General features: G+C 38.8%; 1 protein-coding gene across 1 annotated transcript in view; it reads left to right on the top strand.

Moving 5' to 3' along the window:
• Window positions 1–14,280, top strand: part of igdcc3 (immunoglobulin superfamily, DCC subclass, member 3) — a 48,586-nt gene extending 34,306 nt beyond the window's left edge. The window contains exons 7-14 of the mRNA XM_026320161.1: window positions 2,734–2,899; window positions 10,906–11,153; window positions 11,951–12,115; window positions 12,489–12,677; window positions 12,912–13,016; window positions 13,233–13,368; window positions 13,481–13,691; window positions 14,142–14,280. Coding sequence (XP_026175946.1) covers window positions 2,734–2,899; window positions 10,906–11,153; window positions 11,951–12,115; window positions 12,489–12,677; window positions 12,912–13,016; window positions 13,233–13,368; window positions 13,481–13,691; window positions 14,142–14,273 — 1,352 coding nt within the window. The 3' untranslated portion in view covers window positions 14,274–14,280. The remainder of the gene's footprint in view (window positions 1–2,733; window positions 2,900–10,905; window positions 11,154–11,950; window positions 12,116–12,488; window positions 12,678–12,911; window positions 13,017–13,232; window positions 13,369–13,480; window positions 13,692–14,141) is intronic.
• The last annotated feature ends 4,922 nt before the right edge of the window (window positions 14,281–19,202 follow it).

The following is a 19,202-nucleotide window of genomic DNA, read 5'->3' on the forward strand; positions in this document are numbered from 1 at the left end:
TAACCCAAATGTCAACCAAACTATACTGTACATACCCTTTTAGATGACTTGTCAGGCTGCTGTTACAATGCTTGTTTCTGTACCAGGTTGATATTAGGACGCTGTTGTTTACACCTACACAAAAACTACAGAAATATCTGTTTGTTATTTTAACTAGAGAGTCTAGGGTATTTTGTTGTAATTCATATCATTTAGCTGAGGTTTATCAGGTCAAGTAGGTATGAACTCCATAATCATATATATTCCTTCCTGTTTCAAGCATAAAGGAGAGTATTTTTATCTGCTTCTTTGGTGTGGTAGACACAAATCTTTCTCCCTCTCTGATGACTCTGTAAAAAAACAATTAGCATTAAATTGAAGGTTTTGATCTTTGTAACGCTTTGAGTTTGTCTCACAAGCCAATAATATGCAAGCACTATCATAAATAAAATGCAACAAAGTTTGAATACATTTGCATAATCCCATAGCTGTATCCTTTATTTATGTAGATTTATTTTTTGTTTTCAAAGCGTAATAGCTGTTCCTGAGAACAAACTATATAAGTTGTTGATGACTCTGTGGCAGGTTTAAAATCAGAGAGGAAATCTCCACCACTGTTCTGGTCATGTCCCTTAAGCAAAGCCAACTTTGAGTTGGTGAGGTAAAATTACTTTCTATGTCTAAATAAGGCAAAACAGAATCTCAGAGCAACTCCAGTATGTGCTATAAGGTTTTAATAAAGTCCAGTGAATATTTTATATAAAGCTGTAGGATATTTTAAGATTAGAATATAACAAGAAAATGATAAATGTCAATAAATACAATGATGTTATACAACAGCAAAATTGGTATGGTCCTTCAAGTTTCCCTTTAAAATGCATTTTAAGCCTGTAATTATTCCGTTTGTTGTGCATTGTTATTCTTTCTCCATTCTTCATGATAGTAGTATTGTGGACAGTGCTGTGAAATTGTTAATGGAAAATTGTGGGTGGATGTGGGTGATACTGACCAACGGGATGAGGAAAGGTGTAGGTGGCCCTATGCATTAATTGTCTGTTAATAGTGTGATCTACCTCACACACATTAATCAGACAGACCACACTTTTCTTCAGCCCACACTAGTGATGATCCTGATCAATATTTCATATAATCTGCCTGCCACTGTCATGCCCCTATCCTAGCAAGAACAAAGAAGAAAAGTCATGGATGTTAATTATGTGTCAGAGTCTTTGCTTTTTTTTTAAATATCGATTTGTGGAAACAAAGGCAAACTGTTATCGCCAAACAAATGGTTAGGCCTGTTTAATTATAAAAAAACAAGAAGTTAATTTTGCTGCATGTCCTTGAAGAATTGGTTTATTATTATAGAGTAAATAAGCCACTAGAGACCTCTGTAAATATGAGTGTGTCAGTGGCTGTCAATTTAGAAAATTAGTTTAGCTGTCTCGAACTCCAACTCCAAATGTAAACAAGACTGTTTATTAGGTGCTGATGCAGTCAATCAGTTAGGTTCATTTTGGCTCCCAAAATGAAACATGAGAAGCAAAGTCCGAAGGAGGAATCAAAGTGTTAGAGCCAAAAAAGAAAAACAAGAGTAAGATGGATGGATGGCGTTGATGAGCTAACCCACACCCTTACAGGTGCAAATCAATACTTCCCTGAGCTCCCTCTGACCTTCACCTTTAAGACAGAAAGAGAGAGCAGAAAAGTGAGAGAGATAAATGAAAAGATCATTACATGCTGTCAGCACCCTACATTCCAGTGCTTAATGCTCTCTTAGCTTTTTCACTGGGAGAGTAGAAATGCTTAGATTAAAGAAGAGTCGAACAAGGTTGCATGTGTGTGGTTTTTTTTTTTTGTTTTAAATTTTTTTCTTTGCATCAGAGCAAATTGCATCATCTGACACTGCAGCCAAAACTTGTTTTTACTCCTTTCTTTCTAATTTACATCTACTGTGGCTGTGGGCTTTTCATGGGATTCACTAATATTGATAACTGCTATTTTCAACATAATACGACAAAAGTGTGATGGCACCAAAAGAGAAAGAGCCATGCACTGTTCTGTGAACACCAGTCACTGTTTAAGAATGAATCACCAACACTGATTGAGGTTTCTCTGCTCAGCAGGAGAATGAAATGTCTTTTTTCCAGCTAGTATCTTATTTTACAGCTGTAATTTTCCAATTTGACTCTAGTTGCACAGTGAGTTCAAACAAGTGAGCATTTTTACAGTATAACAAACAATATGATAAGCCTAATGTTCCAGTTTTCCACCCTTTTCCGATGGCTCTGAGATACTATAATTGCCGTAACGTTTTTTGAAGTTAATATAGGCATAAATAATTCAGGTTATCAAATCACCAGTAACTGCTGGGACAATAATGAGTACAGAGTAGAAATATTAGCGCTCTGTCCATCAGCTAAATAAAAATCACCAAGTCAGGAATTAATCCCCAGCAGATGCAGCTGTACTTAACCTGTGATTAAAAGTACCTGGTCTTTCATGTAAATGTGTTGCTGCTTTAGTTCCAAGTGGTGCTCTTATTGAGAAGGCTTCACATTGTCTTACTTATATATATTACTTATTTTTCTGCTTTCTCACTTTTTTTATTTCTCTGGATTTTCTTTGCCTGTTTTTATTTTATTTATTTATCTTATCAATCTCACTTTGTCCCTTTATTCATGCTTTGTTTTTCTATGGCACAGTCTTCTTATTTGTGGGAACAAGATTAATTCTGTTCTTCTCCTCCTTCAGCTCCAGCAGAGTTTGTTCAGGCTCCGCAGTCTATCGCTCGGCCTGTCGGCACCACTGCCATCTTCACCTGCCAAGCACAGGGCGAGCCTGAACCCCAGCTCACCTGGCTGAAGAACGGGCAGATTCTGGAGCCTGGGGGACACGTCAGACTCAGGAATAACAACAGGTAAAAAAAAAAAAGCTCTAACTTTACATTGTTATGTAAATGCATTCATATATACAAGAATACCCAGTGATTTACAATGGTGATTGAAAAATAACTGCGCAAAACAATATCCCTACATTAAAATAACTCAAAATGTTATTAAAGCTTATCATTTTTAGTTGTTGACACCATCAGAAGTATCATTTCTACATGATGGACCTTGTTTGGAAAGGTCTGCTCTGTTGCTGAGCATTTTTCTTGGCATCATATTATTTGAGGCTTTTGCTAAGCTTATGTGTCATTTGATTATATTGTTTGCACATATATTCAACATGTATACATGCAACAGGATGGATACTTGCTACTAAAGGGTGATTTTGGGTCCAATTACCAATAGGCCATCCTGTATACTTCCTGTTTGGAAGTCTTCATTAATGAATTTCATAACATTAATAATTTACTAGTGATTGTTATATCATTTCTAAGCTATTGGTGTGAATGACAAATTGGCTTCCAGGATGTGAAAAATTCTGGCATTTAGCCCTACATAAGGTACGTTACTAGAAAGTGTGAAACCAACGTTTGCCCAGCTTTCTCTCCCACCACTGCACTCACGAGGTTGGCTCCAGCTCACAGCAGTAATATGGGTGTCAGTATTAATCACTGCTGCCTGGATCTGATCATTGGTGTCAAGTTCATTCTCTTTGTGTTTCTGTTGCTTCTAAACACTGCAGCTGTTAGAATTAGGCATGGGCCTTAATTTATTTGTGCCTTTGTATGTGAGCAATATATTGACTGGATGTAAGCTGGAATGTCATGAGGACTGAGCAACCAGCTGCGTTAGTTACCATTCTCATAATGTTTAGGCTGCATGTTGCCCTGACTTATTGTGTGACAGTCTGTGGTATTGCTGAAAAACAATAGTGACAAGATGTTTGTGCATCTTGTTTGTTTTCCTCTGGGCTTTATTGTCATTTACATTGTAGTGTTTTTGGTCTAGGACAAATTTTGATGAATACAAGCATTTATCCCACTGAGTTTTACAGTGTAAGGACTGGTAAAATTTAATCAGGCAGCAAACAGAACAGAACAGTCAGTTCTTAAAGTTGATGTTTTGGAACTGACTTTGACAAGAGCCAGATGTGATAGATAGACTACTAGGTCAGTGTATGTCTAGAACGGCAGGTCTTGTGCTTTGTTCCTGGTATGTAGAAGAAGTATCCAAAGAACAATTAGTGATCCCAGAGTAGAGCTACTGTACCACAAACTGCAGAAAAATGTAATGCTTGCTGTGATAGACAGGTGGCAGAACACAGTGTATTGCAGCTTGCTTTGGATAGGATTGCATTGCTGCAATCTGGTTGGAAGGCCCACGCTGACTGCTGAAAGTACCTACAATAGGGTATGTAAAAAAATTTAAAAAAATGATGGCCTGGTCTGATGAATCATGTATTTACATTGCGTGGATAGTCGGTTGCATGCGCGTTGTTTACCTGGAAAAGAGATGGGATGTGCAGGAAAAAGAAGTCCAATCTATTGAGGCCCCAGGACAGATCTGCTAGTAACGTCCTGGGGCGTCCTGTACCAGAGGACACTTTCAGGGCTCTTGTGGAAGGTCTGAGCTGTTTGGTGCACAACATTAAGCAGGTGGTATTAATGTTGTGGCTCTCAAGTGCATACTATTATGTATTACTGCAAAATTAATAGTTTAATTTTTACAGTTGACCCTGACAGTGAACCACCCATGTATGTTGGTATTATTCATAAGAGAAATAAAGAAAGAAATATGAAGTATATGCACTAGAAAAATCAATACTTGCACTGTGTTGCATGGGTTAAAGGAGCAGACACCGCCACAGCTCACATACATCACTCCACTCCCACTTGCCTCCACTAGTCTATATTAGTCCGAGAGATGGAGTGAGGGACTAACAAAGGAGGAAAGGAGAGGGAGGAAATAAATGAGAGTTCATTAAAAAAAGAAAAAGGGGGAGAGAAATGGGTGAGTGGTCAAAAGAGAAATGATGACTTGGCAGGAACAAATGAGGGGGGAAAGAGAGAAAGACAGAATGGGTAGGCAGAGAATCCCAGCTTTTTACTTGTCATCCTTAGTGTATGACATATAATATGGATATCATGCATCACAAACCCCACTCTGTCATTGGGTAAGTCTGAGATCTGCCATTAGCTAATTAGCTCATAAACCCAGCTCATGATGAGGAAATTCAGTCGGCCATTTAGAAAGTGTTACAACATGGAAAGCAGCCATAACTGGAGTGTTGACCCTGTCTTCTAAAAATATATATTTATATACAACTAATTTGCTTCACCGGATACATTTTGGAGGAAACGGAATTGGAGCCTGAAATGATTTTACTCACTACTGGGACTGCTGCTGATATATTTTTTTTTTCCTTGATTAATCAATTAATTATAAGGAAATAGCACTAAATATGAATCACAAAGCCTAAGTTAAAGTGTATCCAACCAAGAGTCCAACATCAGTATTAGTGTCATTTTAGATTTTTTGCTTAACAGTAAACTCGATGAACAAAATTAATTGCCTGTATATAATTAATTGATATTTTCAGCTGTTCTCGGTGTTTTGCCAGATGTGAATTCGGACACCAGAGACCAGGATTAATGTCCTGAGTCTCTGGTTTCTTTTAAATATTTAAAAGGTCAGTGTCCAAACAAAACAAATTAAATAGTTCAGTGGAAACATAAATTGGAATGAATGCATTTACTACAAAATGTAAATATCTTAATGTTAATTAGTTACATTATGCTATGTTGGCACAGTTAATACGTCTAATTGTCCACTACATTACCAACTTCTCATGTGCATTCATTGGAGAAGACAAACACCAACTGCAGTGACTATGGGCCAACGTGCTCTACCACCAAACTGTAACCACTGTGTAAATATATTAACTTAAGACCAGGTTGAAAAATACATAAGGTGGGTTTTTCCTAAAGCCCAAAAAGCCATGTGGTGCTGTTTCTAGTGTAGTGCGGGCCCTGAAAGGAAGGAAAATGAATATGGCATGGAATACAATTTACAGTACCTCCTGAACCAAGCTATAACAACTGTAATGATATGCAAATTATATTCAACAGCTCTGGGCAGCACAATTCACTTCTTATATATGGTATATACACACTCTATCTGACAGGGTAAATTGGATATATGTGTGTGTTTGTGTAAAAATATACACAGGCAGAGATTTCACCCATTTCTTATGACATTGACCTTCAAGAACAAATCGGACACTGGAAGGGTGGGGAATCGATTGTACAGTTCATTCACACACATGCATGCACACACATTAATCGAAAAGCAAGTGAGCCCATATGTGCGCAAATAGCCCCATGGTGCCTGCCCTCATGCATTTTGTGAACACGCGTAATCAAACATGAAAATTCATCTCCTCATCTGTACACACACAAAACACACACACAGATGACAAAGCTACGTGAAACGCTGATACAGTGATGTTTGAGAGGAGGTGATTGGCTGCCTCTGTAAACAGATGTTACTGTGCAGGGTGAAGCTGTGTGTTTGTTCTCTCTATTACATCACGACAGGCCATGATCTGCTCAGACACAAATGCACACTAATTCATTATCAGCCTTTGCTGACCAGCCTTCTGTTAAACATGCTACCGTGGTTATTAGGAGCCTCTGTGAGAGAAGTTGCTAATTACAATGCATGTAAGGACTCAGCTTACTCATATCTCTAAAGCTAGCATGTGTAATCATCCAACATGTACAAGCTGTGATCTCACATCAGACGGAGTAACAAGCATGAGGTTGAAAGCCAAACTGCAGTGTTTTACCAGTGATACTGTGCCTGAAGACAAAAAAATCACATTTGAGTTTGAGGAAAGGATCCCAACATTTTTCTAGCCTGTTATCTTTCTCTAAATAATTAGATAACTTAGGATCTTTTTAAATTTTTGTGTAAAGAATTTAAGATTTAAAAAAAAAAAAAAAAACGTGATGTGTGTGACTGCTCTGATGTATTTTATAATAAATGGAAGCAACAGGCTACCATACTAACCTGGATATTTTGTGGCAGAATCCTGGTCTCTTTTTTTCTTTTCTTTTCTTTCTTTCTTTCTTTTTTTTTTTACTGTTTTTCACCCAGACCTTTCTTGTTTCGGCCTCTCCCAGTGCCTCACATCCCCCCTTCCTGTCCCTTTATAGAGAGCTGGGACCTGGGCAATGGCCTTGAACTCTGACCCAGCCAGTAATCAGTCATATCCCTGGGTCCTTCCCTCCTCTCAGGCCACAGACAGCTCATCGTTCCTCCCCACCCCCTACCCATTGCTTTCTCTTTGTCTCCATATATTTTCCCCCTTTCCCTCTTGCTGGATTCAGAATGGCCATGCTGGCTTGTGATGGGGTGCTGCTCAGAAACAGAGAATAAACACAACTTTATCCGTCAATCTGTGAAATCGCCTTGAACTGATGAGTAAATGATATCATGGTCCCTGTCAAGACAAATCACCTTGGTTTTGGAGCTCATATAAGACTAGCAAATAGCCCAGAATCAGACCATATAACTCCCAAATGTTGGCTCTCCAACTCTCTCTTTTTTTTTTTTTTTTCCCGACATGATATGGATCTTTGGTGGCTCTGCTCTGATATTGCATTTTAATATGGATCGATCTGTTCTAAAAGTCAAGACCAAACCATCTAATAACAAAATCTTTAAGAAAAACATTAAAAGAGATGTCCCTTAAACTGCATGTCATTTTTTAATCTTCTCGACTGAGAATTTTACACATATTCAACTAGGCAAGTATAAAGTATTCAGTACAGTCATACAGTATTCTACTTTGCAGAGTACTTTTTTCTTTAAATAGAACTAGTATTACTTGACAATCCAAAGGAATTTCCTGAGGTTTTGCTCCATTCCATCTTTGATTAATTCAAAATTGTAATTGAACCTGAAACTAATTCTTCTAAACATCTGGTATCTGTCGGCTTATTCCTGAGAAATGTCCTGGTACAGGAAGGAAAAGACACTTTGCTCCTCATTTGCCAAATGATTTGCCAAAGTTTCTGATAAAGGTGATGCCAAAGTAATACAAAACACCAATGTGGAAATGAATGAAACATTGTTCATCTTAAAATTCAGGCAAAAAGTTGAGCACTTCTTGCTATTTTTAATTTGCTGTAATCATTTAATAAACAATAAAAATTCCAATATGTGTAAATATGCACTCATACTCATTTAAGAGATTTTAAATGGTACCCTTGAATTACTGTTTCCAGGTGTTCATATATTCCTATAGTCAAAAATGCTGAAAACCCTAAAGCTTTCATCTTGAAAGGAAGTTTGAACAGCAGGTGTGGAATTTCATAAGCTGCACATCAGCAGGATCAGTCATGGGTACGTGAATGTGCATACATGTGGTTGGACGGTATTGTACCTTTGGAAAAAAAAAAACATCATCTTGTGAAATTTCTCTGCCCTCCACAACATATACTCATGGGGCCCACCTAGGCCTGGTGGCTTCAGGTAGTGCATCCCTGGGGGTCTCTTTGCTGCGTCTGTGGCATCTGGTCAGGCTGTCGATCTTCAAACACTCCATCCATTGCTGATTTGAAAGGCTATCAGAAATGTGATGGTTGGGTAGTGAGCTCAGGGCTGGTTGACTGCTGCCACCTCAGGGGTCAGTGGTGAGATTGGCTTGGAGAGGGTGAAACACAGAGGGCCTCTTTGACCTAATAATTATCCAGATTGAATCCACATGGCAGGCCGGACGCATTAATGACTCTTTGACCTCCCTGCCTATTTCCACCCAGATTGCAGACACAGAGAAATTGTATCCCAGCACATACATTTTGAAAAGGAAATGATTCACACAATCTGACCCAGAAGAGACCTCCCCAGCCCTTTCAAATCCATCCTTCCAAACCACGCTGAGGCTGGTATGAAGTGAGCGCTGTTTGTCAAGAGCTGAAATGCCACTTTCCTTGTGTCCAATTTCACACATCCAGAAGGTGTCCAGTGACAGACGGTGTGCACCGCACAAGGCTGACATGTTGTTCTTTCAATAAATTGCATTCTTTTTTCTCATAGGATTGCCCTGGCATTTCCTAATAAATTTAGATTCGATACACAGAATATGTCTAAGATGGCAATCTGCTTGACAGGTTCTACAAACTGCAAGTGAGAGATTAGCAGGATGCTGCAGGATATGTTGAACACCTGGAGCTTTCAATTCAACTGTTTTTATTGAAACTTCAGTGTGAGAAATGGAAGCCAGAAGGTTTTTCTTTCTTATTTTAAACATGTTTTTGATCTCTTAAAATGCCGTAACCACGGACTACACAATCTAGCGATTCCCTATTTCCAAGGTATTTTTTATTATTGTTTTCTCAGTTTTTCCAGTAAAGTTGTACATTACATACAGTAGAAATGGCTTTCGTATGAAAATGGCAGACATTTTTTGAGCCACACAGCCTTATTTCCATATTATGTCACATGCTTTATATTTCCTTTTGCCTCGGGAGAAACACGGTAAGAGGAGGGTATAGTACGTATCCTCGTCTAATAACACCTACTCAATACACATGCACACGCAAGATATATACACTATGTGCCCTTATACTTCTTCTATAAGGCAAGACAAATCAGGTGGGAGGGAAGAAGACGCAGCCATGGATAGATGGGACAAAGAACAGTCGTGGGGGTTTGATAGAGAGGAACTAGAATATAGAGTGAAGGTACTGAGAAAAATAATTTGCTTTGTGTGGGAGCATGTTTGTGCACATAGGTATGTGTGTGCATAGACAGATGAAAGGTTTTACTGATGTAGGCAAATATATATATATATATATTTTTTTTTTTTTTTACACCATGAAGTAGATCTACTCCAGTGGGAGTTTCAGTAGAGAACAAAGTATGTGCTGTGCATGAGTGAGGATTTTCTATACATACTGTTGGCATATGTGATTTGATTCTGTTACTTACTCTGACACGCAGCTGAACACGTTGTGCTCTTGACATACTGTCACATTCATCATCTGCTGCATGCAGTCCTGGTCTGATGTAACTACAGTAATGTAGGTGTATATATATTCAAGTACAGGTACATTTCTTTTGGGAGGCTTCATACTTTTTACTTAAGGCCAGCTGAAGGCTGCAGTCACTTTCAAATGATAAACTTTGAACATCAAAACATATATGCAAATGTTTTTGGTGCTGCTTGTTAAGAGAATATTCGTATAGCATCCATGTTATAAAAAGGCTTACAACTGCTGAAACATGAGGTGGTAAAGGCTTTTTTTTCCTCTGATTTCAGATCTCTGAGCCTAGGCTATTTCTAACTATGAATTTCTACTGTTTTGTTTTTATACATTTTCAAAACTCTTAACATTTTCGACTGATCTACGTATAAGCAGGTATATAAGCCTGCAAATGCTTGTTAGATGGCAGTTCTGCCTTTGGTGGCAGTACAGCGACATGATAAATTTACATGGTCGTACATCAGTAATCATTAGGCCAACCTAAATACTTTAAAGCAGAATTTAGATAAGCTCTAAAACTCACAGCCACAGAGTTTTAGCCTATTAGTTGAGATGCAGCTTAAACTTGTCCTGTTCTGTAACATGTTCAGTTACTGTGGGGACTTGAAGCTGGTATAAACTGATATAAGTGCTTTATATTTACGGTTAAGGCAGGGAATTACACAGGACACAATATACCCCTTTTCAAATGTAAGGGGAATGTGTTGTGTTACTATTAACACAGACAGTTCAACGTGTGAACCTGTTATTATTAATAAGCGGTGCCACCATAATGTAACTGTGACTCAGTGAGCACTTTTGCTACTATTGGTACATTTTATTAAAAGTTCAGTGACGCCCACATATGACTAACAACTGTTCATCAGCACTGACATTTTGAATTTGGACTTAACTTAGAGAAACTTAACTTCCCTATTTTTTTTTTTTCTTTCTCACTTTCTTTCCTTCCTGTCTCACCTCTTATCTCCTCCTTGCTCTCACAGCACACTGACGATAAACAGTATTAGCCAAGATGATGAAGCTATTTACCAGTGTATTGCTGAGAACAGCGCCGGCTCCACACAGGCCAGTGCCCGCCTCACGGTGCTCTGGGCTAATGGACTGCCTGGTGTTCCCACCCATGTGCAGGCTGAGGCCCTCTCTCCCACCACCATTCAGGTGTCCTGGATGGAGCCCGATCAGAACACTCAGGGCATCGTTGGTTATGTGCTTCACATCCGCAAGACTACAGGTGAGGCTGCACTCAAGATCCAAATAACAATACCAGTAATGGAGTACTGGTAAAAATATGTTGCGATAAGTACCATTCTCAAATAATAGGTAAAGCATTGTTGAATGAAATCAGTGTCAGTGGTCATGTCAGGAGAGATGAGGGAGAGGCTACGGACTGTTGGTATGGTGCTTCCTCTGTGTGATCATACATACCCATGTGCATGCTTGTTTTTGAACTGCAGTGTGTTTGTTTGTGACTTTGGGCAAGTGAATGGTTGTGTGTTAATGTATGTGTGCACCAGCTGTTGTTCTCCTCAGTAGTTCTGTCAGATGGATAATTAAAGGCCCTGGGGCCAACCAATAGGATTTGCTGTAATTACCTTCCAAGATAGCATGGTGCAATTGGTTGAGGGCTGGAGGTAGATACTGGTTATGGTTGGGTGGTTCTGGATTAAGAGCAATAAAAATTCTTTAACACATGCTCTGTAACTCCCACTCTTACCCCCCAGCCCTCTCCTCGCATCACCCTTGCAATTCCTTCTAACCCTTTCTGGCTCCCAGGGGCAAACTAGATAAGCTCCCACCCAACAGAGCTGCTCTGATTAAAAACAGTGAAATGGGCAATAATCATAAAATTATGACAGAAACAGATTGTGTTTATTGTTTCTTATCTGATATTATTCTATCTCACTTACAAGCCTCCTCTTCCTTCCCTTTCTGTTTTGTTTCCTTGATTACATTTTTTGTCTATTCTACCCTCACCTGCTCATCCTGTTACTTTATCTCCTCGTCTTCTCCCTCCATTATTCCTCTCAGACCCAGTGGAGATGGAGTATGAAGAGGCCGTAGGTAAGATGACGCTCCAGCAGATCATCAGGGACTTAGAGCCCTCCACCAGTTACACTTTCTACGTCAAGGCTTACACATCCCACGGGGCCAGCAAAGCGTCAGACGCTGTCACAGAGAGCACTCATGGAGAGGGTAAGTTGGAAGCAGATGTGTCGTTTACCAATAAAAACATACATGGAGATGTGCAAAAGGTGTGCATATTTGCAATACTCACTGAATACAAAAATACACATGGTTTTAAGGTCATATATTCCAGAGCATTGGTTGGAGATTGGATAAGGTTGGATAAGTACTGTACTATTACTTATTCTCTGTCTTTGGACACTCTGTCTTGCTTACCTTATTTCAGTCTAGCTTTGAAATGAAGCAGGTATGTGATTTGATCACATACATTTTACTTGTAACACACCTGATCAAAATTAATTTGCATTCCTTAAGCCAGGTCTTGTCAAGTGTTAAACATATAAGAATGTCCCTCTTGACAGTTGTCTGTATTGTGTTATAGTGCCGGGGCCTCCTTCCCTCTATACCAAGGTGGTGAACAACAGCGTTGTGCAAGCAACGTGGGAGCCTTCCTCCAAAATGGGCCAACATCAGGGCTTCAGACTGTATTACAGAAGAGCCCACACACCACTGTTCACTGGTCCCATCACCTTCCCTCGCAACATCACCCAGTACAACATCACACAGCTGGGTGAGACATGCACTTTCTTACGCCTACAACTGATGCTGCCATAGCAAACATTTTTGTGTGTTTTTTGTTTTGTTTTTTTGGTGATCTGGGTCCATAAACAAGACAGTTTATCTTGGCAGATTGAAATAGTTTTAGAAATAAGAAAAATTTCAATAAATGTTTTTTACAGATGAAATTGAATATTTCACTCTCACTTCAATTTGAATAACTTATTCTGTGATTTGTTTTGCCCAGATCCTGCACTGGTCTATGAGATAAAGCTTCTTGCGTACAACCAGCACGGAGATGGGAATGCCACCATACGATTCGTTTCGCTTCGGGAGGCGGTGGAGAAATCTGGTGATTATCTGTCACAGTCTAACAAAACTACACACCGGTCCACATCGGCTCACTGCATTTAACACATCATGCTGAGTCACATATGTCATCTTTTTTTTCTTTTAGCAAAGCTAAGATGATTGTTCATTCCTCAGACAGATATACTGGATGTCTCTGACATAACCCTGGTTTAACTTTGGTAGCAGTTTGACTGTGAAATGTGCTGTGTCTCCTCAGTCTTGGACACTCCATGTGACTGTGTGAAGGATCAACAGAGCAAAACATCCACTACAGGCATCATAATCGGCATTCACATCGGAGTCACTTGCATCATCTTCTGTGTGCTCTTCCTCACCTTCAGCTACCGCGGCAGGTCAGTACAATCATGACATAGAGAAACACCAGCAAATGTTGTCAATGGTTAATTTACGGCTGTCGTGTATATGAAGCTGAGAATTTCTTTGTGTGTCTTGTATGATCTCCAGGTTAATTATGTGTAAGACAGTTCAGGCCACCCCCCAGGTCGGCCACAGCACAGGGCTGGAATCCTCTTCCTCTTCCCAGGGACTCTCTGGGTTGAACGGGTCTGCACGGCGAGACCTGGAAGTCAATGGCAGCACAGCAGGGAAAAAAATGGTCGACAGCAACGAGCTTGAGAGACTTTTCACTCAACCCAATAGACAAGACACAAGCATAGTGAGTTCTGATACTGAGAGCGCTGCTTCAACGAAGGACTTTTGAATTTGTTCAATATCAAATGTGAACCATCTGTACATGATATGGTTAAAATATAAAAAGGAAGAATACACCTTTTTACAATTTCGGTTATATTTTCATTGCTCTGGCTCAGTAGATTGAATATTAAAATACAAACTGTCCATTGAAAACATCCAACGCAGCATAGAATAGTAGCTAATGTGGTTCACTTTTCTTTTTTTTTTTTTTTTTTTTGTTAAAAATTTCTGTTTGATCACTTGACCATTATTGATTTACTCTGTTAGACAAAACAACAAAGAAGCAATTATTCCTAACTTTTTTTTATCGTTCATATACTACAGCGTGAACTGCACTGATCACAGGAAACAAATCATTTTACTGTCTGTCCAACTCTGTTATTTACTTGTGGTCTTGTGTGTGTGTTTTCAGTCTGACTCCTACATGCTAAATGACACCCAGCTGTCCACGATACCGCTGGATGAGTTTGTGGTGGAACAGGACACAGAGACGCAGTTCCAGGAGCATCCTGTACCAGAGGCTGGTCGGCAGGACCAAGGTTGATCATGTATGAAGGCCAAGTCACACAACACTGTCCACAGTGTCCACTTAGACTCTTTTTCTCACTCAGGTTGAAGAATGTTTCCTTTCAAAGTAGTTTGTCCTTTAGTGCAAATATATTTTTAATGGTAAGAGGTTCTAGAGGAGCTAGGGCTGTATATCAGAGTGTTTTTTGGCCTGTGGCTGGAGAGGTTTCTTCTGATGTACAGCTTCTTCTAGCTATGCAGGCTGGTTACAGTAAATGGTCTTTATTTTTACAATTTGGTTTTGTTAATTTTCTGGTGTTGAGCAGCACACAGAGTAGAGCAGAGAATGTCCTTGTTGTACAATGAAAATTTTATTTTTAAGTTTATAAATATACATATCTATATACATATATCTTTATCATCTATATGTGAAAGTGGTTAAGTTATTGGTCTTACCTCTAATTTAGTCTTGGATGTCAAAGACTCCTGCTGTCTGCTCTCACCTGCCAATCATTCCACCTTCTCGCTCACAGAAGAACTCAGCCTTCTTCCAGGGATTCAAAATATTCTGTCTCAGGACTTTGTTTTGTGATATCCACTTTTTTTTTTTTTTTATGAGTTCTCGGCCTTCATACAGGAACTAGACTTGGCTGTGTGAACCTTAAAATTCAACAAAAACCTACCTCAGCCGGAATGAATGTGTTGCGGGAAGCTATTAGGGACTTTAACCTTCCCCTGTGTTCACAATTACTTTACATGCAGAGGAACTGATTGGTTTGAAAATTAGAAAATCAGGTGCCGTACTACCTCAGATGTCATGAATCGTCTCTCTTCTCCTGCTTGTCGAAGCAAAACAAGAATCGAGTATCCAACATAAAGCACTTCCAAATGCTGAAGTTAATGTTCTACCTCAAGATAACAATGTTAATGTTGTCGCTGTTGTTGTTGTTTGTCTGCATAATGAACAACCCTCTTTTCCCTCTCTGTGAAATCCTGCTTTCCCTCTGGTGGATATGGTGTTTGTAGATATAATGTCAGTACCTCATGCAATGTGACAGACGGATAAAGCTGTTGTATGAATTATAGTATGTTAGAAATATGTATGAATTATACTCTTCCATTGTATGCTGCCTTTTTTTTGTAGATTTACTTTCCTTTAAATTACCATACTCTATTTCCCCCCCCCAAACATATTGGCTTCAGTTGAATGAAAAGACCATTACAGATACACTGCATTGCTAATGATGTTTTCAGGGCTATCTGCTGTTGAATGAGGTGTGACACAATGTTAAATTGGACAAGAGGCAACACGAGATAATATACAGACATTATATACTGTACGTGTTTTGAAATTAGCCCCATGATTGAATTCTGGGTGCATGTGTACTTATGTGTTTGTGTGCAGATATATTGTATTGATTCAAGGAAAGCTTTCATGCATATGAAGATGTAAAAGAAAATAAGCACAAATTTTATCAAAATGTCCAAAAGTACACGACTCAGAATACAATTGTTGGTGTAATGACTTGAAGGAATAGTTTGACATTTTGGGATATATTATTATTTCGAATTATTTTTAAATAAATTAGATTATTGCCTTTCTCGCTTTCTGGCTAGTAGTTAAATACTGTTCCACTGATGAGTCTTGGAGCACATAACCTCCCCTATAATAACAAATCGTCCTATTTACATTATTGTTTATGTACAAACCAAACAAACCACATATAACATGTCAATTAATGAACATTAGAGATACTGATAGATGGATGTTTAAACTTGGGACAGACCCATGACAGCTACTTTCACTCATTTCTGGTCTTTATGCTGAGCTACACTAATTGGGATCCAGTTCTAGCTTCATATTTGATTTTTGGGAAACATACACAGTTAACTTTTCCACTTTCTTGTGCAAAGTTAACTGGAAAGATTGATGCCACATGCATGTTTTATGGTAAATATGAAACTGGACAGTTGTAGCGTAAAGACTGGATGCAGAGTAGTGGCAAAAAAATCCACCTACTAGCATCACACTAATTAACACATGATATATTTTGAGTTTAGTCTGTACAAAACCAAACGTAGAAGGGCCAGTTTGCCATTTTGTGGATGTCATGTGTCAGATTATTACTTCACTGGGAGCAGTGACCTCCTGGAGTCTTTGATCTAACAATAAGAAAGAAAGTGAATAAGCCATTTCCCAAAATGTCAGACTATGCTTTTACTTTAAATTCACAGCAGTGTCATCTCTAAGCATTTTCTGAATATCTGTTGCTGCAGTGTCCTTTAATGGGTTTTTTTTCCTCTGTTTTCATACATTGTTTTAAACAGAGTAGTTGCTGATCATGTTTGTCTGTTGTTACTCTCTCCCTAAAACCACAATTGCTGCTCAGCCTTCTCCTTCTCGCCAGTACTGACTAGTTGGAGTGCTTCAGGAACACTGTGGTTCTAATAACACTAGATGCTGTCGACCACAGTGATTGACAGTCAGTGGGTGGCTAAACAATCACAGGGCTTCTTTCTCTGGCTCTCTGTTCGCTATTGTCACCTATTGTGCAGGACTTAATCTGATGCATTATGGTTACCTACCTCAACCCTGTTTTTGGCCTTTCTCTCAGGTCCTAACATATATACATTTGACAAATTAAAGGAAAAACCAGCTGGCTGGTTTGGATCGACATGTCCCTTTTAAAAGGGAAGAGCTATTGAAAATCAATGCAAAGTTGTCCTGAGCGATCACCTTTATCATATGATAAAACATTTCCATCCTGATGGGAGTGGTCTCTCCTAGGATGACTATGCCCCCACCCATAGGGCATGAGGGGTCACTGAATTATTTAATGAGTCTGAAAATGATGTGAATCATGTGAAGTAGCCTTCACAGTCACCAGATCTCAACTTACCTGAACATCTGTGGGAGTTTTTTTTAGACAGAGCTCTCCACTGCCATCATCAAAACACTAAATGAGGGATTCTCTTTGGAAGAATAATGTAGAATCAATACCAAGATGCATTGAAGCTGTTCTGGTGCCAACACCTTACTAGGACCCTACGCTGGTTTTTTTTTTTTCCTTTAATTTGTCATCCATCTGTATATTGCAGTTGTTGGAACATGCTGGACATATATATACACACACACACAAATGGAGGGAGAACTTTTTGGGCCTTTGATTTCATGCACTTATTAAAACAGTATCTTTGTGCTTATTTTCTAGCAGATGTGAATGTGTAATTTTGAATAGCATCAGATTGTTTATTATTGTTTATTCTCTTTTTTTTTTTTTTTTTTTTTACTTTGTTTTTCTTACAGATGATTTTTGCTTTATATCCTCTGTGATAACTACAGCTCCAACACAAACGCAATTTCTTTCGTATTGATTTACCGATTGACATTTTTGGCTCCTTTACTAATGAGCTTAACTATTCTGCATTCAAATGTTATTCAAACTGTTTTGAGCGTTGGAGGGAGGAAAAAAATCACTGATAACAGCCAAACAGTTGTAATTCAAACCCTGTCAAATGGCTACACTGTCTTTCAGTTAGCATGAAATACAGAAATGTAAACAATAGGGCTGTCACGATTTACAGAAAATCATTCTTTATTCAAAACATTGTAGAATTAACCTTGTTCCCTTCGTTCATCAGGCCTCTGCTGCCTCACTTCAGTGACAAGCTAAGGTTGCAGCAAGACAGTTTTTTTTTTTTTTTTTTTTTTTTTTTTTGTTTGTTTGTTTGTTTTCTACATCGAAGTTGTTGATTTCAAAATGCTTCCTCACATTATCTCTCGGATAGTTTCAGCACACCCACTACCGGTCTCTCTTTTGCATTAGCGAAGTTAATTGTCTAGCTTGCTGACAGGAAACAGAATATGCAAAAGGTCAGATGAACATTGATTCAGCTTAAATAAAGCAGCTATACACTGCTTGCACGTATCTGGTGTCACACAACAAAACAAATTTAGACTAGCGTCTTTGGTTAACTGGATAAAGGTGTGCAAACTAGCACAGTTTCCATATTAGCAAACATTGTGATAATGTCTTTTTAAATTAATTAGTTTATGCTTATTTGTCTACAGAGTTTATCCTTGCATTGGATTTCTTGTATTTGATACACTTTGGTGTTAATATCATGTTAAAAGTCTTGGAAAAACAATAATGGTACTTATCAAAATAGCAGAACAAATGCCAACCTACAGTAAATGTCTCCTGCTTGTATGTTTATTAATTACAAGTGAGATATTTTCTCTCCAGGGCTGCTGCAGTTTTAATTAGTGTTGTTACTTTAGAGAGTAAATTCACTGGGGAAATAAGTTGTGTGCTTTTCTTCAATACCTCCTTCTTTCATCTGTCCCTCGGTGCAATTTAGGGTTAATCTCCTGCTGCAGGAAATTTCCCACATCTCACCTGTGGATGTGGGAGGTTTTGGTGCCATACTGTGTCACCTGGTGTTCACTAGGAGTGTGGTGCAGTGACGATCATGTTTCTGTGATTAGATGTTGATAGGTCAGGTTGTTGTATTGCTATATATAATCGTTGAACTTGTGTGATTTAGTGGATGGGTGCTCCATCAGCACAAGGGACCAGAAGATTCCTACGCTGACACGTCTAGTGAAAAAGCAGCCTTTGTCGTGTATGTCTATCAGCCTTGGGAAGTGCTATGTCACCAAACTCTGATCCTGTCAACCTGTCTCCGTTTTTCCTGACCTTTGGACAGGGAGCATGTGCTCAGGGACTCTCTGATCCTACTGTTGTATGTATATGAACAACCCACACTTGGCCTTTGGACATGCTTTTCCTGCTTAAATTCCTCTTTGTGCTCAGATCTGGCAAATTTACTGTGAGGGATGCCATCTTTGTTGGTTATTCAAGTAAATAAGAGAACGTGTTGGGAGAATGAGTGTTTAGTTCTGTCTTTTGTCTTGTTTGGTCATTCTGCTCAAAACACAAAGAGAAAAATTCTGAGAAAATAG

Source organism: Mastacembelus armatus, chromosome 3, assembly GCF_900324485.2.
Source record: "Mastacembelus armatus chromosome 3, fMasArm1.2, whole genome shotgun sequence".
NCBI classification, from domain to species: Eukaryota; Metazoa; Chordata; class Actinopteri; order Synbranchiformes; family Mastacembelidae; genus Mastacembelus; species Mastacembelus armatus.